Raw genomic sequence first — 27,718 nt, 5'->3', positions numbered from 1 at the left:
AACACCTCATGTTTCATGTGGGAACATGCGGCCTATAGTCAGGTGCGGTTGATGTATCCACAAACTTTTTTTTTTCTTAAATGTACTGGTTGCGGCTTATAATCAGGTGCGCTCTATAGTCCGGAATTTACGATTCATGGTTCTTCCTTCTTAATTATGCATTTTTTGGCTGGTCCGCCTCGTAGTTCGGGAAATACAGTACATAATGTATGAATGGTAGAAGCTATAATGTTCGACATTTCTACACTTCCCGACATAATTGAAGATCTGCCAAAAACTCAAACAAACGCAAAAATAAAAAATTAAACAACTGTACAGGGGTATGAAGCTCTTTTTAGAGAAACGGCTCGTTCGTCTCGGCTGGCTAAAAGGAGCCAGCTCTTTTCGCTCCCAAATGGCTCGTCCCATTTTCTTTTTAAATAATATGATGCTATATTTTGGGGTCCTTTTAACCCTAATATACGATTAAGAAGCTTTGTAATAGATAGCAGCAAGGTGTAATACATTTGATAAATTAGTGTGAATGAAGTGACCCGCTGCTTCATTCATCATTCTAAGATAGCAGTCATCACACTCAACAGGCCTCGACAAAAACACTGTCGACGTTTCACAGAGCCTTCGAATTGGTGATTAAGTCTGATAGCTTTGTAAAGACATTCCAGGGGAAAACAACAGACCAGTCAGCAGGCCTGCAAACAACCCTGTGTAAAACTTATTATTCAATGGCCTTTTTTTTTTGCTTCATGCGTAAATCTCCACAATGGGAGCCCTATCACTCATTAGCATACCCTGACCCTCGAAAATTCACTGACTTGCAGCAGGAAACGAAAGGCCAACATGACTGCTACTTGCGCAGACAGCTCACACTGAGGACTTGTTCTGCAAAGTTTCACGTCAAACATCCAAAAACTTTAATAGCCGCTTTGACGTAGTAAAGAATTTGCTATATGACGATTGTCATGTTGCCATTCCCCATTCAAAGACAGAGTTACCCTCATTCTGGTTGTCAACAAATGTCTTTTCATATTCATTTTCTCTTCTTTGCAATGAAGTCTATTCCAGACTCTTCTTACATGGGTGCGCCCCGAAAGGAAATGAAAAGAGCAAAGGTTTACGTAATACTCAAGAGAATACATTAATTTTAATGCAAGCAGAATGTTGTTAGAATAAGCATGTTTCCTTTAGTAAAAGGGTCCCAAACTATTTTCCCGTGGGACAATTGCTGCTGTCAGAACAAGTTTGAGGCCCCCGCCTTATATGAATGCTCAATTGACGGCTCGCAATATCGCAGTAGAGCCATCAACATTATAAATGAGCCCTCTCACCTCGGCCACCACCTCTTTGACCAGTTGCCGTAGGCGCTACAGGTCCCTTAAAAAGGCCCAACAGGCTCAGAGACCACAATCACCACCCTAAACATGTGCACAAAACCGTGTAAAATAAATATCTTGTGACTTTTATGGGAATTTTTGTTGCTGCTAATGTTATTGCACTATTTTTAATCATTACACTACTATTACAACTTGGGCCAGTCTTTACACATAATGTTATAAATATTACGGACTAGTCATCCTGACATTCTGTTTTCTCTTTTTACGTTTAAAGGTGGGGTCCATTGTTTGAGGTGTTCTTACAAAGTTGAAAGTAGAATAATCTACTCTTTTAAGTATAATTTCTACGGGTACCTCTGTGATAATTAGTTAGGCAGAGCTCAAAATTGGGAAATAATTCACTCACAAATGCGGCCAAATACAAATATATATATATATTATATATTTATTAGCATGCAAAACTAAAGCTGCCTCTAGAGCAGGGGTCGGGAACCTATGGCTCGCGAGCCATATATGGCTCTTTCTATGAGTACCTATGGCTCAGAGACCAATTTGATTGCATGCAAAATTTCTCCATCTTGTTCAAAACCGAGATTGTCTATCCTATTCAGGTACACGTAAAGCCAAACCAAAGCTAAATGCAAAGGAAACACTTCGCAGTATATATAGGGCACGTTTTTCACTACAATTTACAGTCAAGGTGTCACACAAAAAAAGGGGGAAAAAAAACTCGTTTTGGCTGTACAACGCTAAAGAATCCTTTATTTAAAAGTTCACTATATAATCTGTGTTCAGTGTTCAGATACTTTATGATGAATCCACAGAACTGTAAATACGCCAAAACACCGGAAGAGAACTTAGTCATTTGATTGGGTGAGTGGGAGGGATGGGTGGAGCTATGCAAAAAGTACAAGCATTCCCTCCCATCTCTCGCCAAAGGTAAGCACATAAGGCTCCCTATTCTCAGAATGTTGTGACGTTTTTACAAAATAAATGCTTGCATCTGGTTTTGAAACCAATATGTATGAAAAAAGGGTCAAAAGGAGTTTAACCGATCTTGAGTAATTGCAAGAAAGAGACAAGTTTAAAGTGGTCTGTTGAATTTGGGACAGGGGCTCTGGCATTATTCGCTTTTCATAATTTTTATCAAATCATCAAAAATAAATGTGCTGAAGACTAAGCTTTTGTCTGGGGCGCGGGTTTAGCAATTTAGTAAATTTGTCTCATTATATATGGTGTGGCTCTTTCCCAAAATAAAATTAATATTTTTTGCTTTTATGGCTCTTTGAGTCAAAAAGGTTCCCGACCTCTGCTCTAGAGTGTGGTTTAAAGGTCGTATTGTACAGTGGAACCTCAGTTTTCGAATGCCTCTCAGTTCGAACAAATGGGAGTCCGACCAAAAATTGAGAAATTCTTGCTTTGCCGTTTGGTCAAAAAAATCGGAGTTCGAATGCCGGTCATGCGTGAGTGCGTACGCTAGGATGCGATGCTGAGTGGCGTACAAGTGTAGACCGCTCTTTTCGTGACCAAATGTTATCGCGTGCGGACGTGCTTTATTTTGCTTTTGCTTTAAACATAGGTGTACGAAGTCTTTTAGCCCTTAATTATGCCTCCGAAGAAAGTCAGTGCAAGCAGCAAAGTTGCTACAGGTGAATAAAGAAAAGTAGTGCGTACAACTATTGCATTTAAGAAAGAAATGATAGCAAAATATGAAGGTGTGAGAGTGTCTGATCTTGCTAGGGAATACCCCACCGTCCACCTGCGCCTTCTGCTGACCACCACAAAGGTAAGAAATCCTATTCATAATTCTTTTCTTTATCATTTTTTTTATTTTTACACGTTCGTGTTAGCGTAATCTTTCGTACGGAATATTACGATAACGAGAACGTACGATTGGCCTGGGTTAGCTTTGTTTACGTTAAACACTCAAGTTAAACATTCAGGGTTTTGGAACGGAGCCCAAAATTCAGGGTGTTGGAACGGAGCCCCCTTTCTAATGAACCCCTCACCACTTGTTGTGGAGACCTGTGTGCTAAATGACTTGTAAACGACCTGATTTTTTTATTTTTACACGTTCATGTTAGCGTAATCTTTCGTACGGAAGAATACAATAACGCGAACGTACGATTAGCCTGGGTTAGCTTTAGTTTACGTTAAACATTCAAGTTAAACATTCAGGGTTTTGGAACAGAGCCCAAAATTCAGGGTGTTGGAACGGAGCCCCCTTTCCAATGAACCCCTCAACACTTGTTGTGGAGACCCGGGTGCTAAATGACTTGTAAACGACCTGATTTTTTAATTTTTACACGTTCATGTTAGCGTAATTTTTCGTACGGAAGATTATAATAACGCGAACGTACGATTAGCCTGGGTTAGCTTTAGTTTACGTTAAACATTCAAGGTAAACATTCAGGGTGTTGGAACAGATTAAAACGATTTACATTATTTTAAATGGGAAAAAGGATTTCGGTGATCGAACAAATCTGTTTTTGAACAGGGTTCTGGAACGGATTATGGTAGAGAACAGAGGTTCCACTGTATTTGGAAGGCAACTGTATTTGTGCATTGCCAGGCAAGTACACAGTTTATATTTTTTGCAACCTTAGCCCCTACTGTAGTTTTAATTCCATGTGCATGGTAGTCTGTGCACCTTATACATGAAAAAACATATCACAAAAGACTATTTGTGGGGGTGCGCCTTATAACCTAGTGTGCCTTATAGGCTTATAGTGCAGAAAATACGGTAGATAAACAAACACATAGACAAAAACAAAGAAAATAAAAAAAAATAAAATTTAAAAAAAAAGGAAAAGTAGAAAAAAAAAAAACACACGAAAAAATGTTTGGGACCATGGCCAACCCATGTGCCCAAACATCCATGCAAGTTAAGCACCTCGGAACCCAAATTTGTCATGCTTTTGTCCCTCCAGATGAAACAGGACACAAGGAAGCAGCCATGTCACTCTGCTCAAGGCAATATTTCATTTTTTTTTAAATATTCAAGCGGTCAAAATTTCTCTAAAAATATTCCCTCATAAAATAAAGACACTATCTTAAACAAGAGAAAGCTAAGCCCTGCCTTTTTGAGATACAAGGCGTCCGCCTGCCTATCCCCGAGACATCATGAAAGCACGAGCCGAGTAATTGACGTGAAAACATTCCAGCGAGCCAACGTAACGTGAAAGTATTGTCAATGTGAGTCGTCGGGGTCGGACTCTCTGCCCAACAGCTGGCACTCTGAGAGGAAATGACAAGCGGCCAAGTCTCACTCAGACCGTCCGGAGGGTGACACAAATCCTTCGTAAAAAGGAAAAGGGAGGGTGTAGTAATAGGATAATGTCTATTTCTATTACAGACTAAAAACAACATACAGTATGTGTATGAAGCACTTCAGGGAACCTTGGAAAAAAAACCTCAATAATACCATAATCCCTTGCTAGCTCGCGCTCCTTACTTGAAAACTATTCCATACTTTTCAACCTGCAAGGCTCCATGCCCTAAAAACTACAGTATTTATTACAAATTTGTCTTCTTTGACTCTTGTACTGTTTTACTTGGAGTACTTTTTCTCTTTGTACTCTGTATTGAACTCCACGCTGCCGCCCCCTAACCCATTTGCTCAGTGCGAAGAAAGACAGATATGACGGCACTCATATAACCAGTTACGGGCGCTTTCAAGAGAGAAAGAGAAAGAGAAAGACTGTAATAGCGACGGAAAGAGAGGGTGAAAGGGTCTTAAAGGGAGCCGTCTCTTTACATTTGGGCAGCGCGCTCATGCTCTCACTTTATAGAGCAATTTCGTTGGCGAACGACCCATCACTAGCTTGCTTCTGAAAAACGATCTGGATTAGAGGCTCTCGGGCGAACTAGTTTGATTTTCCGTATCTTGACATTTTGTGCATACCGAATGGTACCCATAATTCGCAAATTTAGCATTAATCCATACATATTTTCTTCTACGGCTAAAGCATACCGGTTGACAGGTTTGATACTCATTGAAGTTACAAATACAAAAAAATCTACATGTGGTCCAGTTGTGTGCTACGCTAATCCTTAATTGTTCAAACTTAATCAATTTGCCATTTTACATTATTGTAAATTATCTTGCACTTTCGCCTGGCGCTTTTTAATTTCTTTGTTAATTCGGCAGTTGCCTTTGGAATATAGAAAGATGGCCACTGCAGCCGCATCAGCTTCAGATAAGAGACAGGAGACAAATCTCAGAATTCACACAGAATATAAATCCCAAAATTCACATAATCCAGTTTGTATGGCTGCCCAGCATTCACTGTTACAAATCTCAAATTTCGTACCGAACATTCCTAAAGAAGCGAACCCATTCTACTTGGACATATTTTTGACGTTGGTGGTAGGTTTTATTATTTATGCCGATCTCATTTTCATAAATAGTACTTGTGACGCTCTTGAAAATGGTTTGCTATATAAAATGATGAAGAGAGCATTCTAAAACAAATGCAATACCTATTTCGAAGGAAGTGAACCACATTACATCGCCGCAAGATGCAAGAATAATGAAAAAGGTATTGTCATCATCGTCTTAACTATATTTATAAGAATAACAGGGTTCTAAAAAACATATCTTTTTGCTAACGCTGACCCAAGGAACAAGGAATATAAATTGTTGCTATTGACATATGTCGACTGAACAATGAAATTACAGTGCCATGCTAGAGTACAATATAATTTACAACAAGAAATAGCACATTGCTTAAGTGGGCACACAAATCGACCACAAGTATTTTTTGTAGTAATCCTGAATCCATTCAAAATCATTCTTAAGTGTAGTTAAAAAAAAAACATCTGAAATTTTGTTCATGTTGTGATACGTTAACAGTAGACTTGTTTTGCTAGTCAAAAATTAAGATCAATAGTCCCAAAAATGCTGACATTACCAACGATTTTGGCTTTGAACCCGTTAGGAATAAATGCAAATCTAATTGGTTTGAAGGAAGTCTTCTAGCTGCTGTACATCACACCCAGCCAAAACTGGTTGGGAAGTTGTTGAAACAACGCCAATATTCTGTCCATAAGTAAAAGTTGGGAAAAGAAAAACTATTTTTTTAAAGGGACAGTGTGTTAAGGCTGCTGCCTCCCCGACCCTGGATAAGCGAAAGATAATGGATGTATTATTTGATAGCTAGATGTCGTTGTATTGTTTCATGCAACTAAAAAACAAGTGCTAAATAGCACAAGGAAAAGTACGAACTATGGAGAGTCGATGTGACCAAAACACTCTATTTTACTCATTCATTTGCCCAGCTTTTTTCAGTTTTCTTGGTACCTGTAGCAGAAAGGTGGCGGACAATAATGTCAGCTCCCTCTCAGTGAGGCTCAGGTTACGTAAAAAAATTATACATTACAAACTATGATAACGCATGTTTATATTGTAGTTAATTATTATTATTTAAATCGATATTTTTTTAACCATTAGAAGGTGCTAAACATTACACACCATTCCTTTAATGCATATAAACTTTTTAAAATGAATTTAGGACCACGATGGATCAGCTAAAAACAAAAAATTTCTATTTTCTACTTTGGGACTAAATTAAGGCAAAAATGGACCGTACCAGATTTAGCAAAAGCAATTCAAACCAGCACACAAGAATGTTTCTACTTATTGTTTTTTATGGAGGATAAAGAATGCATGACTGAGTATTTTTATATGTTTCTACATGAATTTAAATCATACCATATTGGGCAAATGGTAAATTCCCATTTAAAGTGTCAAAAAACATCTTGAAGATGATTTATGAGAAGTGATCTGTGTCCACTGGCACCATACTATGTTCATATCTCAAGCCAAAGCCTAATGACATCTCATATCTGGGAAATCCGTTCAGGGACATGGAGACATTGTACAAAAATGTGCTTAATGGTGGTATAATGCATCTTTTAACAAGTGCCAAGGATGTTGTTACAGATGAATATCTCACAGCTTCAAAGAACATATACCATTAAGACTCATACGCTTCTATTTGTGTAGTTAGAGCTCGTTTGCAATCACTGATTGCTGAGGCTAACTGTAACCTATGTTGAGTCTGACCATAGCTTTCTGCATGCAATCACCACCTTCTTTATTTGGCTGCCGCAAATCTGTGGTAAAAGCCGAACTGGTCCAGGAAATGACAAGTCCCAGGTTGGGAGCTGCCGTGAATAGACAAATGGATATGAAATAGGGAAGGGAGGGTCACCTTTTCAGTTAAGCCACCAGACTTGATAAAATGGTCCTGGGCTTAGTTCCTTTGGAGTGTGAGGCATTAGGTGACATGACTGAACATGAGGCTAGTTTTGTGAGTAGGCACCACTCCCTGCCTTAAATTCTTAATGCAAGACTAAGGAGCTGTGAAGATCTGCTTGAAAGTTCTGATATGATTGATTCGAGGACTACTTTTTTCCGATGCTAGTCTTTTATCTGAAATGTTCAGAATCATGTAAGCAAGGCAACCCCATAACTCTCACCCAAAATTGTGGGACAAGTTTGCTCCATTACTTTTCTGTGAAAATAGTAACAAATTTGTTGCATAATCCGAAGACATAATTCATTCAAACTCATTAAGAAGTTTGGAACAAATTACGTGTTTTTTCACATATGACTGACCACCAAAGCATGAATTTGACAACCAGTTAGTTGATAAGTTAGTCTGATTGCTTCCAAGCACCTTCAATAAAAGCTTGCACTCATTTTATTACTTTGGTATGTTCTATGTGTACAAATTGTCCTTTCTTAGGGCAGCGGTCTTTATATATTTGTACTTCACGGAGTATGAAGATGAGCTCGACACAGACGAGACAATTAGTTCCCCTAAGCAGGTCAGCCTATTGCGATCTCTGGGAAAAATACATTCTTGTTCCACTGGCAGATAACTTAAAAATATAATAAAATTATAATTATAATAAAAATATAATAAAATTGGTCAATTTAAGTAAAATATTTATATTCTTTTTTTCCCCCCATTCTAGGTTGATTCTTTCTAAAATAAAATAATTAAATGACAAAAGCAATATCGTTTAAGCAGATCGATTTTCTAATGTTTAATGATTTTTAAATCCTTGATTTATGTCAAATATTTTCTATTTCATCCTAGGAATACTTTTTGTTAAGATTTGTTTTTGCAAAGGTACAAGAATAAATAAACTGGAAAAAAACATATCTGGCGTTTAAATGATACAAATTTACTTTATCATCATACTTTCAAAATATAATTTATATCAATTTGGCTTTTTTGTAATTGGACTTTTATGCAGAGTCTGCAAACATATATATTAGCACTACCTCAAACATGGCAGCACAACAGAAAATTAAACTTAAATCTTAAAAAAAATGCAATTGTGTATTTATTATCTTACTATTTAGTTGCAAACATTTAGTATTAGGGCGCTATAATAAAGAATATGGAATGAAACTGTTTGAAGGAACACAGTAAAGAAGTCATGTGGTAAACAAGCCAAAAGTCCCACTTTTGTGATAATGGTTATCTTTTGTGTTTGATCGCTGATCACCCAGTTTTATTTTGTTTTCCTTTAACATGTTCAACTACTTGAGTCATGTTGCCTTGGATTTGATTAGTTTGATAAGCACACTAAACGCACTAAATTGCGGCCCCCTGTTGCTATAAAAAAATACAAAAAAAAAAACAGTAGGACATTTCTGATTTATAATCTCTTGTGAAGTTGACGCGTCTTATGGGATGTGGGAAGCAAGCACAGGAAGAACATGGAGATGTGAACCTTAACCCTGTCACCTAAACAATACAGTGTAATTCCAGCTTACTTGCTGCTAAAATACTTTGACTGTGGGACCTCAGCAAACGTTTATGTTACCGCCCAAGTTTTTCCAGTGCTTGTCAACTTACCTGAGTCATCTTTGCAAGGTCCAGAGAGGGCCTCGTCTCCTGAGCATCCTCGGGTCTCCGCCGCTTCATCCCGATTTTTTTGTCATTAAGCACGCAGGGCTGTGATCTGCTGCGGGACAGGCACCCTTTCCCGTCGCCCCTATGGCCGGAGCGCCTCCCAAGCTCCGGGGTGGAATCTGGTGAGCTGGCCTCAGAAGCCTCTTCCCTAGGCGGTTCGGGCACGCTGATCTGTTCATGGGAGAGGGAGAGAGGTCGCAGGAAATGGTTGTGGAAAGTCTGGGGGGCTTGTGGGGAAGGGGTGATTGGTGATGCAGTGAAGTGAGGGTGTGCAGGAATTTGCTGGTTCAAGAAGTTCAGATCCAAAGGTCCATTGGCAGGGTTGCCAGTGTGAGGAGAAAAACTGAAGCTGGAGCTACGTTGCATGGCTGAACAATAACCAACAGGGAACCCCCCGCCACCACCACCACGGACGCTACCCCCACTGTAGCACCTTCTCTTCTCCACCGTCGTCCACACTCGAGAACCCTGGGGCTTCCATGAGCGAAAGCCGCCAAATTCGTCTGAGAGGGATAAAGAGCGACACTGCCGCTTGCTCGGAGGGGCTTGAGCTGAAGCCACGGCTGTGAACTGCGATGTGATGGCAGCGCAGGGACGGGCTTTGGTCAAGGAGGAGTCACCCAGGCTCAGGTCTCTGATAAGGCTGGTGATGGCTGGTCCTTGCTCAGGCATTGCATCCCAAAGGCTTTCCAGGCTGGCACCCGGCTGGATGCTTCGTCCTGGCTTCAGCCATCTGTCTGCCTCTGTAAGAAAATAAAATAAACAGGGACATTTTAGTATTCAGAGAGGAGCTGGGCACATTTGGTGATGAAAGAAGAAAATCGTAAAATTACACAAGGTGTGACGGACATAAAGTTGTGGTTAGCTGTACAAGCTGCACTGGATTTCAAGCTGCAGGCATAAAAACAAACCAATTCACATCCATTTTTTAAATATTAAGACGGCGCACAATTGACGCCAACTGCATATGGAATTTGGTGACAATGCCTTTGCCTGCAGAAAAAGCCAACAGAGCAGTGCCTCTGCACACCTGGCGCCAGTTTAAGTAGAGTCATTTTTTTAGTTCTGCCCAGAGTCATTTACGTCTGATGTTTTCGGCTCAAGATTACAAAGAAGAGCACATGTATACTACTGTGCTGAAATACAATGCGAGTGAGGGCTACTTTGCTTAAAATGTAAGCCTTATATTGCTGGACGAGAGCGCCAGGGCAACCATACAGCGGCGAGTAGTAAAATATGGCAACACAGGCATGTCTTTTGGTGGTGTTGTCAATGGTGGTTTGCACAGTACCAGACCAAATTGCATTCGAATGTTATCGTTTCTCTAAGATTAAAGGAAACTTCAGCAACCTGACATTGATGAAACTGAAACAGAAGTAGTGTTTTTTATGGTATTGCTGTTCAAAATGGATGTATGAATTGAGGACTTGATTAGGGGGTGAAAAAGGTTCAATATTGTGAGTATGTTGTAAATATTCAATAAAGTTCTCCGGTTTTGCTTCTGTTATATATTTAATGATAACATTGACTAACTTCTCAACTAGGCTCAAAGTGTGTTATACGTTTCTAGACATCAGTGCGATGTTTTGTTTTAAAGGCGCATGGCATTGTGGAAAGGAGAAGGTGCCGCCACAACAAGAATAAGAATAAGCTGCACTGTATTTAAAGCCAGATTGTTTAAAATGCAGCAAAAAGTGCCTGCTAGTAGTCTGAAATTTACGGTACTTTATTGTGTGCAAACAACCTAAAATTTAACGGTGACCTGACAGGAATGTCATGAAAACCACTTTACTAAAGAAACGCCTTGAAAAGTCTCATGATGTCCGGATGAACAAAGCACGCAACACAAAGCCCTTGACGCACTTTTATAGATTTGAACACCCACACATGAAAAGAGAACATTGGGGGTATTTTCATTGAAGGAAATGTATTGTTGTTAATTTCTCATGAGGGCATAATGTGGTGTGTAACGTGGCACAGGTGCCACTGGTTACAAGATGTTTACAGGAGGAGAGGAACTGAAAGCCCAAACAGTGGAACTTATGAAGGGGAACACCAAGTTCTGGGATGCCACAATATGAATTTCAAAGAGGAAATTATGCAAAAATGGTTTAAGAAATGTACGCTTTCAATGAGCTTCAAAGGGCTGTTCAAAAGATAATGTTCAGTAAAAAGAGACTTTCTGTCTGCATTATTTTAGACTTATAAAGGCCACTTTCAATTATCTTTTACAGATTAGCAAGGCCTTCATTTTGTATGGTGAAACATGATGTTTTAACACAGATGCCCCATAATTTTTTTTTCTCTAATTTATTTGAATTTTTGTTCAAGCATGAAAATGAATCACAATGGTCTAATTGATTCCTTGCTGTCGTCTGATGTGGGTCAAGAAACCAAAATTTTTGTATAAATACTTAACCAGTCAACCCTTGTTAAAATTTATTCCATTCCACTGTAACTATAAGTGCTAGTGCAAAGGTTCTGGTCACATGCCCCATAAAACAAATATTGATTGTTTAAAAGACAAAAGGGGAGTACATTTCCTCTAGAATTAGCAGTAATATACAGTGGTACCTCTACTTACGGATTTTTCAGGTTACAATGCTACTCCCAGACCAAAATATATTCATAAGTAGAGACGCATTTTATATGTAGATGCACTAATCCGCTTCAAGCCCCGTTAAAGTACGGTATATTTCTTTCAATAAATTATAAAAGAGCATCAGCACATCAAACAAATACATGTTAAAATAAGATTACCGCACAATAAACATGAAACGACAGGCACATCATGTAAATAAAAGAAGAATAAAGGAAATAATGAAAATGTTAATTTACCTTTTTGCCTCGCATTTATTGAAAAACTGATCCAATTACGTCTGCTTTTGCCGTATTTCGACAATCCGTCGGAAATGCGCGAGGCAGACGTAGCAATAGCCTCGACTTGCCAACAGTTATTCCAGGTGAATTCTTTCCACATATACCGAGGCTTAATAGAATTCTGCTAAATGTCTTTAATTTGAGCTTATTGAATGATGGCTGCGTCTTGCCAGAAAACCTCCTCCTCGTCATCTGTGAACTCTGAACTGGGACGGTAACACGGAGAGTATGCTAGGAGCACGCATGCACACTTGGTTGCCAGGCAGATTTAAAGCGATAACCCTTTTTGTCTACGTTTGGGAAACACTGGGAGTGGCGGATAGCAGCGCATACAGTAGTTTAGCATACTGTAGCTAGAGGCAATATTTTCCCATTCAAGTACTTCTTAACCTGAAATTTTCGTATGTAGACACATTTGTAATTAGGAGGTACCACTGGAATGTAAGTCTATACACCATGTGGCTAATTTTTAAATATTCTGGAAGCAGATTAAGTGATATTGTAACACTTATAAAACATTCCGTTTTCAAATGCTAAAGGAAAAACTACTCTGCTCATGTCATTTTCTTCCTTCGAAAATATTTCCCAAATGCACAGTTAATCCTGGTGTTGTCTTCGGTTTAAAACCTTGATTTTTTTTTGCAACAGACATTTTTAAAACGAGTACAAAAATAAAGATCTTACCAGCAGTTCCACAAGAGAAGAGGGTCGTCCCTCTGCTCATGGTGTGGCGCTCACACTGAAAAATTAACACAAAGATTTAGATAAATGAAAAAAAACACCACTTTTGTAATTTACTTAGCATGGTTTGGTTTAATCCTTGATAGTTGACAGTGTCCTTTTATCTTAAAAAGTTTAAGTCAAAAACCACGGTCCTATTTACAACAAGTGTGACACATGCCAAAAAAGAATTTCTGTGAAAATGCTTTTTAAATGCTCAGCTGTATTATTTTCATATAGGTACAGCGATAAAACAACCATAGGGCTTAGCCTTTTTCAGGTGGCTGTATTCTATCCCAGCTAATTTGGGATTGGTTGTCCTCTGGACATTTGAAACTTTTGTCTGTTTAACATGCAAGTTTTGGACATTAAATGTATTGATTTAATCTACAAATGTGGTTTCATTTGGAACAAAGATCAACAAAGGTGCGTGGTCTTCACAAAGTTATTCATATTTCACACATATTATAAGACAATGGATGACAGTTTGCTCAAAAGGCTGCAAGTATGCAAATAAAACTCAAAGGGAAACACGGGATGATTTATTGTCGCCTTGCAAACGGTCCACCTTCCGTTAACATTTTGCACGTTTGGTACTGAACATTTGGTCTAGTCAAGCATTTACTTTCGTCTAGAATGGTTAGCACACATACGCCCATCTCTTGATCTCCGCTTTCTCACTTACAGATCATGTGATTAATACTGGGTGGCGGATTCTTTCGCACATGAGGGACAAAAGAGAAAAAAGCAGCAGAAAATAAGTGACTCTGGCGAGAGTTTTGCACTACAACAAACAACATATGAAAAACATACGCTTAAAAAGTGTTGCCCCTGGTGGTAAATAGATTTTTGTAAGATAATCCAAGATATACATAAGTACAGTCGTTGGCAACCACCGGCCGCTGACCGGTACCGAAAAAAAAAAAAAGCCTTATTTTTTTGCTATATCCAATTTATTGGTGTAGACATTTGGTTCCCCCCCCCCAAAAAACAAAGTTTGGCAGCATATCACCCTAATAGAGCAATGATTCATCAGTCGACAAATATCACTTATCTCTTTTGCTCAGCTTTGGCTGCAACAGGGATTAATCCCTGATCGCAGCAGTGAGAACAACAGAAAAACCTTTATGTCATTCGTATTGTGGATGACAAAGGAAAAGGCATTACATTTTATCGCAACATCACACTATTTTAGTCCCTGTGCCAATTTGTTCAACACTGTAATGGGAAAGTATGGGAAAGAGTTCAGCCAAAACAATGTTGAACAATATGGTGCTGTGAGTTAAAAGAGTGAGGAGATAAAATTGAATGCCTTTTCTTATCTCATCTATATTCATAGTTGTCTAGTAATCACACAGTAGATTTGAGCTTTTTATGGTTGTTATTTTTACCAATATTGCCTGGCCGCGAATATATAGTCAGACATTAAACTGGTCTGTGGTGCAAAAAAAGGTGGTAGAACACTGGTATACAGCATGTAACGGACATTTGATATTGAGCAAAACCAGGGATAGCATTGCTCTCCTTGCCCACTTGCTAGGGAATTGCAGTATGTAAACCCATCTATTTATACATATTTGTATTTGATTGGAGTTATAAGTGAGCCCAGGCAAAGGCTCGAATCCTTCAGATTCTCTCGGACATGTACCTACATGCTGCAGCTGAGGGTTGACATTAAGTGGTGATTCTCATCTGATGAGGGATAAGTAGCTGCTAATAAAATAATGATATGCAGCCAACCTAAATGTTCCGCAGGTTCTAGAGCGTTCTCCATCTGGGCACCGGTGCTGTGGAATGCTCTTCCCCCTGAGATCCGGTCTGCAACCTCAGTGGAAATGTTTAAATCTAAGCTTAAAACATACTTCTACTCTATAGCATATAAATATCCTATATTTTTGTTGACAATATCTCTGTACTATTTGTAATAGCAACATCCATTGCAGCCTGGTCATCCTGAAATGGGGATTACCACATGTGTGGTCCCTTCTCAAGGTTTCTTCATTTTCCTCATGTTGAGGTTTTTCCTTGCCCTCATGTTGGTTTCAGATCAGGGGATGGTGTAATAATAGTCTGAAATAATAGTCTGTGCAATAACCTGTGCAGCCCTTTGAGACTCTGTGATTAAGGGCTAGACAAATAAAAATGACTTGACTCGACTCGACTTCCGCAATAGAAAACAAAAAAAAAAAAGTCTAATAGAGTGGTGCGCATGAAATTTTAGCAACTGAGCAGCACAGAGCACAAGTGATTAGCAGATGTTTGTAAACTGTGAGCTCACCTGCACAATAGAAAAAGAATGGATGGGAATGTGAATGCATATTTTAATAGAATTCTGCTAAATGTCTTTAATTTGAGCTTATTGAAATATGCCATGCTAAAGTTTTTCACACTGGTCCCGACTCTTACCGGCTGTCGTTCGCTGCTCTTGGGCCTTACATTATTGACACTCTTCTTTTTCTCAAGGCTTTTGGAGAAGATGATCACCATGGTAACGCATTGCTGGTTACAAATGTCATCTGGCGGAGGAGGCGGGTGAGGCTGCAAGCGGCCATTTTGGAGGGGGGGACCCAAACGGGCATTCAGTTAGCCGGAACCTCCCATTGAGGCACAACAGCAGGTGGCGCACCCCTGGCACTTTCAGACACTCTCTGTAAGCACAGAAAACATAGATGTTGAAATGCTGACAGTTCTTTTAGGAGTGTTTAACGTCCGTACTGTCGCTAGGACATTGTGTTCCATTCCCGCTACGTAGCTTTTTTGCACTGTATGATAAACAACCCCGCTGCAATGCTGTCATGTGAGATGGGAGCAACATAAACACAAAGCAGGTATGAGCAACATGATTTTCCAAAACATGATCGAAAACCTGACACCTTTCTAAAATAGACCAATAGCTGCAGTGAAACAAAAAGGAAGTTTGTATTAACTCAGCAGTTAGCAGAACATGCAACCTTGGCTCAGTTTGTTCTGTGAACAAAATTGAAACTCAGTTTGGTCATGAAATATACCAACTTTCTTAGTTGAAACGAATTTCAATATTCTCACAAATGGAAAAACAGCAATTACATGGAGAGGTGCAAGACAAGTTACACCCCACTCCTGTAGGTGGAAGTAGTCATCGTTATTTGCGAAGAGACATTTTTTTTGTCTATTTTCCTTGGCCAGGATTGTTTTAGCCTTTTTTTTGCCGAAATGGAAGTCAATGAAAGAGGCAATACATCTTAGCATGACCGTAACCAAAGCAGCTAAATAAAGAAATCCATGTTACTGAACTAGCGCTATATCTTTACACAACAGGCAGACAATTTTATGAAGGGAGTTTACCTTTTTCTCTAGGAACCTCAAGCCCAATTGCATTCATGCAGTAAAACACAGAGCGTTCAGGATGTTAGCATGTGGAAAGGTGACAGTCAAGAAAAAGCCAACATGTGCTTAACTTGGTGACTGGAGAGGGTTCTTCTGGTCCCCCTGGAGGTATACTTGTGCTGCTATGAATACAATTCTTCAAACACCATGTGATGTTTTGATGATGCCCACAACCTCAAGTGCCTCATGCTTTTCCACAACATACATCCAGATTTTTCCGTCCATTAAAACCTGTTTTTAGGGCCAAATGAGTACTTTCTCGTGCTAAAAGCTGACGTACACTAAAACGGCTTCTTCAGCCAAAATGTGGATAAGAAAACATGGCGAAATCATTTGGATAATCCTGGATAAAGGCGGCATGGCAAAACTTGTGGGGAGAGGAGCTTTTATCAAAATGCGGTTGTTACGTGCACATTTGAGGGCGCTTGTACACTGTAAAATAGTGGTTTTCTTTCATTTTAATTTAAATTAATTCGTGTTACACCAGTGACTTGTTTAGTGGGCGTTTTTACTGTAAATTTTACAAAGAGTGATCTATTTTTGAGTGCTTGTACTCATAGGACGCCAAAAGGCTCTCATCCTGTCTGCTCTCAATTAACGATTTTTCAGGTATGCTAGCCAGAAGTGACCGCAGACCAGGGCTTCTCTTCATTAGCCGACCGCTCTACGTCCAAGTAAAGACCATGTTTCTCTAGCATTGCTCCAATCAACTGCCTTCAGGAAGCAGTATACACAAGGCTAATGATTTTTGTATGTTCAGTGAAGGCCTGCATACTTACTTAAAAAGCCTGCACGCTCCATATTGGGTATTCCACACAAGATTTCATACCAGCTTGTGTTACTTTCCATGTCATTTCAATGAACCCCATGACTATACTCGAGATTTTTAACTTTAGCGAAGCCTAAACCAACTGCCGGCATATGACTCCCATTAGCTACGTTTATTCTAGAAAGTCAGTAGAGCACATAGTAGAGAATAGAGTGGCAGTGTTTGCCTTCTAGTTTGGAGTAAAGTATGGGAAGGTTCTTAATCGGTGTGTGATTAATTGGGCTGATGACGACTGACGTTGAGTAATGGCTGATATGCCAGGGTTATTGGGGGAATGTTGGGTAGCAGGGCGTTTACCAGATAAAGTTATTCCTTTTGTGAAAGAGGACCAGATGTGGATAGAAAAGGAGTACATTTACTAGAGAAAAACCTTCCAAAAAAGCTGACTAGGCTCATCAGCAAGCTCTGCACAAACATGATAATCCTTACAACTGAATACGGTGTTTAGTTGATCAAAAACATTTAGACAAAAAGTGCAATAGGTTTTTTGGTTCATCGTTTGCTTGACTGTTATCAGAGCTTTTCAAAACGGATGTGCAGGGCAGTTACCTTTATCGGAATTTACCCTGGGCTAGTTTTTGTTTAAGCAAAAAGAGACAACTACGCTTACCTTCTAGTTTGGAGTAAAGAATGACAATGTTCTTCATCGATGAGTGATTAGATGGGCCGGTTACGACTTAAGTTGAGTAACAACTGATACGACAGGATATCAGGGTAATTGTTAGGTAGCAGGGAGTATACTTGCACGAGTTATTTTTTTGTGAAATGGGACACAAGATGGAATTATTTAGATGTATGAAGCTACTGAAGTGTGGAAGTCTACAGGAACGTGAGACCATTTGAGTAATATACTAACTAGGTCGGTGGAGGAAGGTCCTCAAAAAAAGCGGATTAGGCTCATAAGCAAGCTTTGCACAAACCTGATAAGGATCATCTTAACTGAATCAAGTGTATAGGCGATAGGAAACATTTAACAAGCACAGTGGCCTTCCTGGATCATCATTAGCCTGACTGTTATCAGACCGTTCTCAAAACAGAAGGTGCAGGACAGCTACCGTTATCAAAGATTTAGTCCGAGCTACGTTTCATTTTGGCAATGTTCCTGTCGATAGGTATACGATTACTTAGGCCGATTAGGATACACATTGAGTCATGGGCAGTGCCAACAAGTGTGTTCTAGTGTGTAAGTTGTGAAGCGTGGTCCTTAAGTACAGGAGTTTTCCGTATTGTGTGACTAGACATGCCGTGCGCGCCTTTAAGCTAACCGTGTGTGTGCTTCCAGTGACTGGCAAGCAGAGGGTCATGGGAGAGGTCAGTGTACGAATCAGAAGCCCCGAGCTGTGCTGAGTTAATGAAGCGGCTCGCCATGGTCGAGAAACCAGAGCCTGATGGTGAAAGAAGTTTCGTGACTCGCAAGGCCACACTCCAGTTCCAATGGATCACTTTAGCTCATCTCTCTTGATGACAATGAAACTCATTACCCTCATTCTTTCATAGTGTGACATATTCTACAACATTGGGTAACAAGTGAGTCACAAATTGTGAAAACTTTAAATCAATTTCTAGACCGTAACGATTTCTAAAAGACAGCAAATAAACTATTGATTGAATAATCTGTTTATCAACCATAATTTAAGTGATGTCTTGTTGGGTCTTTGGGCAAGACACAACTCCAGTGCCGGTTTAAGTGGCACTGGTGCATGCGTTAGAGCCCTTTTGCTTTATTTTCCACTACACCTATCTGCTTTTATCTTATTTTTAGAAGAGCTAACACATTAAGTAGGAGGAATGGTGGGTGAGGGGAATGCTGGAGATTGGCATCATGCCTGTTTTAGCAGGATTTTTATTTTCCATGTCTTCGTGTAGCATAAAAATGGTGAAAGAAAGAAAAGGCCTTCTTTAAATACAATTTAAACGCAACCCGATCCCTAAGAGAGATGGAAAAAGAGTGAGTGTCTAAGAAATACACATACTGGACTGTCTCAGAAAATTAGAATATTGTGATAAAGTTCTTTATTTTCTGTAATGCAATTAAAAAAACAAAAATGTCATACATTCTGGATTCATTACACATCAACTGAACTATTTCAAGCCTTTTATTATTTGAATATTGCTGATTTTGGCTTACAGCTGAAAAAAACTCAAAAATCCTATCTCAAAATATTAGAATACTTCCTCAGACCAAGTAAAAAAAATAATTTTATAACAGCAAAACTAAATCAAACATTTGAAAATGTCCATTGATGCACTCAGTACTTGTTTGGGAATCCTTTTGCACGGATTACTGCATCAATCCGGCGTGGCATGGAGGCAATCAGCCTGTGGCATTGCTGAGGTGTTATTGATGCCCAGGATGCTTCGATAGCGGCCTTCAGCTCATTTGCCTTTGTAGGTCTGGTGTCTTTCATCTTCTTCTTAACTATACCCCACAAATTCTCGATGGGGTTCAGGTCAGGGGAATTAGCAGGCCAATCAAGGACAGTGATGCCATGGTCAGTGCACCAGTTACTGGTGGTTTTGGCACTGTGGGCAGGTGCCAGATCATGCTGGAAAATGAAATCCTCATCTCCATAGAGCTTTTCAGCAGATGGAAGCATGTAGTGCTCTAAAATCTCTTGGTACACAGTTGCATTTACTCTGGACTTGATCAAACACAGTGGACCAACACCAGCAGCTGACATGGCTCCCCAAACCATCGCTGACTGTGGGAACTTCACACTGGATTTCAAGCAACTTGGATTTTGCTCCTCTCCAGCCTTTCTCCAGACTCTGGCGCCTTGACTTCCAAATGAAATGCAAAACTTGCTTTCGTCTGAAAAGAGGACTTTGGACCACTCTGCTACTGTCCAGTGCTTCTTCTCCATAGCCCAAGTCAGACGCTTCTTCCGTTGTCTTGAGTTCAGAAGTGGCTTGACCATGGGAATACGGCTATTGTAGCCCATTTCCCGGACACGTCTGTGAACTGTGGCTTTTGATACCTGGACTCCAGCTTCAGCCCACTGTCTTTGAAGCTCCCCCAAATTCTGGAAGCGGCTCTTCTTCACAATTTTGTTAAGGCTGCGGTCATCTCTCTTGGTTGTGCAGCGTTTCCGGCCACATTTTTCCCTTCCAACAGACTATTTGTGGATATGCTTTGAAATTGCACTCTGTGAACAGCCTGCTCTTTGAGAAATTTATTTTTGTGTCTTACCCTCCTGATGGAGGGTATCAATGATGGTCCTCTGGACAGCAGTCAGATCAGCAGTGATTTAGTTTACTGAACCAAGCTGAGTGTTTTTAAGGCTCAGGAAACCCTCGCAAGGTGTTTCGAGTTAATTAGATGATTCAGGTGATTAGTTGAATAGCCTACTTGTATACTTTTTCATGATATTCTAATATTTTGAGATAGGATTTTTGAGTTTTCTTAAGCTGTAAGCCAAATTCAGCAATATTAAAATAATAAAAGGCTTGAAATAGTTCAGATGATGTGTAATGAATCCAGAATGTATGACATTTTTGTTTTTTTAATTGCATTACAGAAAATAAAGAACTTTATCACAATATTCTAATTTTCTGAGACAGTCCAGTACATCACGAACAAGATGACATAAGCCAGGATATGGCAGAAGTGAGTAAAAAAAAAACAAATGCATTACAGCTTAGTTGTACTGGTCAGTTATTTGGGTCTGTGTCATGTTTTTAAAAGGTGTTAAACAGTTACTTGATGATAAAAGATAATAAGGACGTTCAATTCTAGATCTTCTTAGAAATGGTTAAATAGTTCCTGGAATATGCTGGAAAATTAGCAGGGCATCACTGTAAATTTACCAAAGTGTGCTCTACTGTTACTGAAACCTTTTGAAAACAGACAAGACAGTTATTAGTTGGTTGTGAGAATGTCATTTTGAATCAGCACGCTGTAATTAACTTTTCATTGACCTCAGTATCAATATCCTACAATTATCCATGTAAAACTGCATAAACACCACAGTTTGGCTTAAGCTTTTGGCTTTTACCTAGGTCGGTGGTTTAACAAAACACTTTCATTTCAACAGTCGTTTCATGAAGAATAACAGTCACTAAAGAAGACAAGCCACAAGCGCACAATTGTCAGATTTCTACATAACTGAACCTCACGTTTCAAAGGCGATAAACATGGATGTTTTAGATGTTTATATTTTTCTCGGTAGCCTAATCTACCTTCATGTAATCTTACCAACCCGTTTTGCAAAAATCAAGTATTATATCGTAGTGCATTTCTTGCCTGGCTTTGGTAAACAATATCAAACCCACTCGCTGCTACATCAAACCAGATTACAGATAACTAAAGGGATCACTAAAAAGGAAAAAAATCCATCGCTTATTCGTTTCAGATTCATTTTGGCCATGTAAAATTGAGTGGTAATTCTAAAAAGCTTTGTGTACTGCGGGCAAGAGTGCAGACAGCGGCAGTAGGCTCATAATGGCCAGTGGCCGAGGATGGCAACAGAAAGGACAGGCAGGATAATGTGGCTCTCTGCCTGAGCCGAGGGGTTTTACAGGCAGATGAATAGAATCAGATTTGGGGCCCCACTAAGTTTTCTGATGAGGGTTTTTTGTGTCCATCTGCCAATGGCTTGACCTACTGCATACTTGGAAAGAGTGTGTCTGGTGTCAAGACTTTGATTGGTGGACAAAGCCAGTAAGAAACAGAAACAAACAAAACCGTGTGTGTGTGTGTATAGTTATATATATATATATATATATACTGGACTGTCTCAGAAAATTAGAATATCGTGATAAAGTTCTTTATTTTCTGTAATGCAATTAAAAAAAACAAAAATGTCATACATTCTGGATTCATTACACATCAACTGAACTATTTCAAGCCTTTTATTATTTTTATATTGCTAAATTTGGCTTACAGCTTAAGAAAACTCAAAAATCCTATCTCAAAATATTAGAATATAATGAAAAAGTATACAAGTAGGCTATTCAACTAATCACCTGAATCATCTAATTAACTCGAAACACCTTGCGCGGGTTTCCTGAGCCTTAAAACACTCAGCTTGGTTCAGTAAACTAAATCACAAGTTTGGGGAAGACTGCTGATCTGACTGCTGTCCAGAGGACCATCATTGATACCCTTCATCAGGGGGGTAAGACACAAAATGAAATTTCTCAAAGAGCAGGCTGTTCACAGAGTGCAGTTTCAAAGCATATCCACAAAAAGTCTGTTGGAAGGGAAAAATGTGGCCGGAAACGCTGCACAACCAAGAGAGATGACCGCAGCCTTAACAAAATTGTGAAGAAGAGCCGCTTCCAGAATTTGAGGGAGCTTCAAAGACAGTGGGCTGAAGCTGGATTCCAGGTATCAAAAGCCACAGTTCACAGACGTGTCCGGGAAATGGGCTACAATAGCCGTATTCCCATGGTCAAGCCACTTCTGAACTCAAGACAACGGAAGAAGCGTCTGACTTGGGCTATGGAGAAGAAGCACTGGACAGTTGCAGAGTGGTCCATAGTCCTCTTTTCAGACGAAAGCAAGTTTTGCATTTCATTTGGAAGTCAAGGCGCCAGAGTCTGGAGAAAGGCTGGAGAGGAGCAAAATCCAAGTTGCTTGAAATCCAGTGTGAAGTTCCCACAGTCAGCAATGGTTTGGGGAGCCATGTCAGCTGCTGGTGTTGGTCCACTGTGTTTCATCAAGTCCAGAGTAAATGCAACTGTGTACCAAGAGATTTTAGAGCACTACATGCTTCCATCTGCTGAAAAGCTCTATGGAAATGAGGATTTCATTTTCCAGCATGATCTGGCACCTGCCCACAGTGCCAAAACCACCAGTAACTGGTGCACTGACCATGGCATCACTGTCCTTGATTGGCCTGCTAATTCCCCTGACCTGAACCCCATCGAGAATTTGTGGGGTATAGTTAAGAAGAAGATGAAAGACACCAGACCTACAAATGCAAATGAGCTGAAGGCCGCTATCGAAGCATCCTGGGCATCAATAACACCTCAGCAATGCCACAGGCTGATTGCCTCCATGCCACGCCGGATTGATGCAGTAATCTGTGCAAAAGGATTCCCAACCAAGTACTGAGTGCATCAATGGACATTTTCAAATGTTTGATTTAGTTTTGCTGTTATAATTTTTTTTTTTTACTTGGTCTGAGGAAGTACCGTATTTTCCGCACTAAAAGGCGCACCGGGTTATAGGGCGCACCCCGAAAAAATAGTTTTTGGTCCTATTTTTGACAGACATAAGACGCACCGGATTATAAGGCGCTACAATGGGAACGTGGACAAAACAGTCAGATAGTTCAGTCCAACTTATTACCCCCTTAACATTCCGAAAGCTTGCAAAGACGCAAATACGTGTCGAGAACACGTGCGGATGCGGTGTCCGTAAGATGTCACTCAAATGCATCGTTCCATCATTCGGAAGGTTAAAGTCTTGGGATTCAAGAAATGATAACCATTCCTTAATATCTATTTTCTTTTTCGCTCGCAACTTTACTGTGCATATGACAATAAACACTTGGAATTGAGTTTAATTTAAAAAAAGACACTCCATTCCATCAATTATCTGCACCGCTTATCACAGAAACATCGAGTTCAGTCTGAAACAAGATACAGGGACAATATAAAACCCGGAATAGCTCACCAAAGACGTTGTGTTCATAATAACTTGCAGGCAATGTCCTCTTATATCCGTGAGGGTAGTAAATCCAGGAGAATACAATATTTATAAATACAGATCAGAAAAAAATGCTTTCTCTATGCCGTCAGCCACATGCTATACGCATTCATCTTTTTCGGCCAATTGCAGGCTTTGTTTCGCCGTTTAAGCCAATGGCAGCCTGTAAATGATAAAAAGGATCCGCCCCTTGACCTCCGAATAACTTTAGCCAATAGTGATCGATTCAACTGATGATTGACACATCTTTTTCGGCCAATTGCAGGCTTTTTTTGCCGTTTAAGCCAATGGCAGCCTGTAAATGATAAAAAGGATCCGCCTCTTGACCTCCGAATAACTTTAGCCAATAGTGATCGATTCAAATGATGATTGACACATTGGTTAGCCAATGAAACGCCGGTAAATAAATCCCAGCATCCACCGCGTACTACTTGGCGTTCGGGGGAAAATCTAGTCGGCGGCTGAAAGTTAGTTGGAAAACTTTGCAACTTTAAAATTGATCCATGAATAAGGCGCACTGTATTATAAGGCGCATGGTCAGCTTTTGAAAAAAATAAAGGCTTTTAAGTGCGCCTTATAGTGCGGAAAATACGGTATTCTAATATTTTGAGATAGGATTTTTGAGTTTTTTTCAGCTGTAAGCCAAAATCAGCAATATTCAAATAATAAAAGGCTTGAAATAGTTCAGTTGATGTGTAATGAATCCAGAATGTAGGACATTTTTGTTTTTTTAATTGCATTACAGAAAATAAAGAACTTTATCACAATATTCTAATTTTCTGAGACAGTCCAGTATATATATATATATATATATATATATATATATATATATATACACAATGACAGATTAATTTAGGGACATTGGAGCATCCACACACAATTCTGAACTTGACCTACATTTTTTGAAAAATCTTACATTTGACGTAATGTTCTAAAATATGGTATACAATAGAAATAATATCAAAGTATTTTACATACGTTACAGAACCATGAAGACATGTCAGATTACCTATTAATCTACAGTGAACTTTTACCCATGGGCCTGTTTTGGGGGGTGCTCAAGCACCCCCAAATTCAATCCAAGCACCACTAAAATTTATAACATTTTAGAAACTATTTTCCTCAAGAACGGTATAACTTACGTACGTATGATGAAAACGCTAGATCCTAAAATTAAAAAAAAAACAAAAAAATAAAATGTGAACAATGCAGCCTCAGAAATACTCTACGACTTTCCATTTAATTTTGAGCAGGGTCCAGGCAAAATTGGGCCAAATCAGGTTTTCCACAACATTCCACTGTTTTAAAACATTGTTTTTAATTTTCTACACAAAATTACAACTACGAAAACATTAAGAAAAATGTGACACTATAAATTAATCAATGTGAAAAAGTATAAATAATTCCGTAATTTGCATGGACTTTACTTACATTAAAGGGACAATGTGTATTGTTTGACCACTAGATGTTGCTGTATCGTGTATTTCAACCAAAAACAAGTGCAAGGAAGAATACAAACCTGGGAGACTCAAAATGAGCAAAATGATAGATTTTACCTATTTTGAGGTTTTTAAGTCACCCTTGGCAGAAAAATGGCTGACGATTAGCTGATGCCGTGTTAAAATAATGCAAATTTGTCCGACAAAAATATATATTTTTAAAATGCACGTATATCTTATTTTGTGTATTTTGGATTATTTTTAAACTAATATTGTTCTTTTAAATCAATGTTTTTTCTACCACAAGGAGGCGCTAAATAATGAAACCCTCTAACTTTCATACTACAGGTGGGGGTGTCAAACGATTACCCCGCAGACCGCAATTGGCCCCCTTAACAATTTGACGGCCAGCCGGACTTTTGACAAATAAGTGTCTGTATAATCCATATAATACAACAGTGTAAAATATTAACTCCAAAGCACACGTAATGCAGTCAAGTAAATGGGAATACGCTTAAAACATTTCTGCTTCGTTGGACGTTGCTTTTCGTAATCCGTTCATTTCGCCATTCTTTTCGTTTACAAATAAACAGACTGGTAAAATTATTCCTAATATGGTAGTTAGCCCCCCCTCCTTTCGATTGACACCTTTTATATGATGGGGGTCTGTTCATGCTAGTTTTATTCATGCACAAAGAGCAAAGATACATTAAACTATCGTCCCCTGACACATTAATTACACGTGTCCAACTCTTACAGTTACTGGTCGTGCGCCACTGGTGGTCTTTAGAAAAAAATGCATAAATTAGCCGCATCATTGCATAAGTCACGGGTTGAAACCTTGGGAAAAAAGTTGCATCTTATACTCTAAATTTTATGGTAAATACGCTAGTAGACAAATTCAATTACTACAATTCAGATACAAATGTGTGTTTTAACAGTCTTTAACCTTTACTGTTGTGAATAGAACTCTTCTACACTCGGCTTCTTGGTTTTTATATTTATCTGCCACCTAGTGGCTGAAAAATGCAGAGGCCACGCAAGTTAGACTTGGGTCTTGTACGAAAACATGACAAAATATAATATGATACGGTTGTGTTTTATAACCAAATTCAGGCCGATAAAAAAATGTTTACTCACTGAACTTAAAGGCACCAGTTCACAGAAAGTTACATGCAAGTTACAACCACTATCCTTTTAGCCTCCGTTCAACAGCCTTGATGAGCTCCTCCCGCACAGTGTCCCCAGCAGCTGCTTGTTCCGCATTTAATTTGAATTTCACAATTACTTTTCAAAATATTAAGACCACACAAACTTTCATCTTTCATATACCGCCCACTATTGTGGCGCCCACAGATCATGAGTTTGAGATGCCTGCTCTAAAAGGTCAAGTGTCGGTTAAATGCGCTTTATATTTACCATACTGTGGGCTCAGAAGTAACCACAATGTACAAAAAGGCTAGGATAAAAAGACGTTAGGGAATCTCTGGAACCAAATGATTTTGATGGAAATAATAGCCTAACTTCCCACAGTAAATTAAAATGTTTTTCAAAACGTTCCAGCCCTTGAGAAGCCACAAATGTGAAAGACAGTTACTGGAATGCTCTACATGTGTCAAACAGTCATGATGCTGTTTATATACTTTTTATTTTAAATCTGACATGTTCACTTTGAGCACTTGGAATAAAATATGCCATCCAACATGCTTCTTTTGGCTGCACAGTGACGGTTGTCATGGAATTTAAAAGAAAAAAAGAAAAAAAAAGAAGGTTTTGGGGACAAGCTGTTCTGGTTTTTGTACATGCAAGTGTGATCCATTATTCTAGCTCCATGTCTACAGGGAGGATCGTCCTTTCATAGTGAACTCGAAGCCACCCCACTCACCAGACGTGAGGAGTAAGTCATAAAGATGGTTCCTGGAGAGGTCAACACATACCACTGAAGGTTGGGTCCATCACCCCTAGTATCCATGCAGGGGGAACATTGGCCCCGGAACACTCACTCCATCTTCTCAAGTGGTCAACCAATGAGGCCTGGATCATTTTTACTTGTCATTTACGGGCATCAATGATGTGGAAAAGCCCAGCTTTATTTCTTTTTGCTGAGTGAATACAAAGACATGGCACAAATGGGAACAGTTCCCTTGTGCAATGCAAGGAAGTGGCCTCCTTTGTCATAATCATACTTAAAAACTTTGCTGTATATACTATTCCAGAAAATTACAAAGTGTTCTCAGACACTATGGCTTATCTTTAGACTTCACTGCATCATGCATAAAATATATGTGCATATACCTGTCTGTGTCAATTATATTTAAGGCTGAAACAACTTATTGATAACATCGATTAAAATTAATGATTAAAAGCCTTACCAACTAATTGGATCATTGATCAGTTGTATCAAGTGATGTATAAGCCCCCATATATGTTAAAATTAATGCAAATAAGAGTGCACACCATTTCGTTGAGACGCTGGGATTTGTAACATCGCTTTGGTCTGGCAAAGGGCGCCAAAACAGTTTTTCTAGATAAAATGGTTACATTTTTTTAAATACTAAATATTG

General features: G+C 39.2%; 1 protein-coding gene across 3 annotated transcripts in view; it reads right to left on the bottom strand.

Annotated features, from left to right (window-relative positions):
- The window catches only part of fam53b (family with sequence similarity 53 member B), a 59,100-nt gene that overhangs the window by 11,965 nt on the left and 19,417 nt on the right, over positions 1-27,718 (bottom strand). For all 3 annotated transcript variants that reach the window (XM_088351201.1, XM_088351200.1, XM_088351202.1), the window contains 3 exons: positions 15,272-15,513; positions 12,830-12,884; positions 9,209-10,008 (listed from right to left, as the gene is read on the bottom strand). In XM_088351201.1, coding sequence (XP_088207327.1) covers positions 9,209-10,008; positions 12,830-12,884; positions 15,272-15,352 — 936 coding nt within the window. In that variant the 5' untranslated portion in view covers positions 15,353-15,513. The remainder of the gene's footprint in view (positions 1-9,208; positions 10,009-12,829; positions 12,885-15,271; positions 15,514-27,718) is intronic.

The sequence above is a fragment of the Urocampus carinirostris genome, chromosome 13 (assembly GCF_059441175.1).
Source record: "Urocampus carinirostris isolate Australia breed hairy pipefish chromosome 13, RoL_Ucar_1.0, whole genome shotgun sequence".
NCBI lineage: Eukaryota > Metazoa > Chordata > Actinopteri > Syngnathiformes > Syngnathidae > Urocampus > Urocampus carinirostris.
The sequence above is the reverse complement of the archived record's forward strand: the minus strand, read 5'-3'. Positions and strand labels throughout refer to the sequence as shown.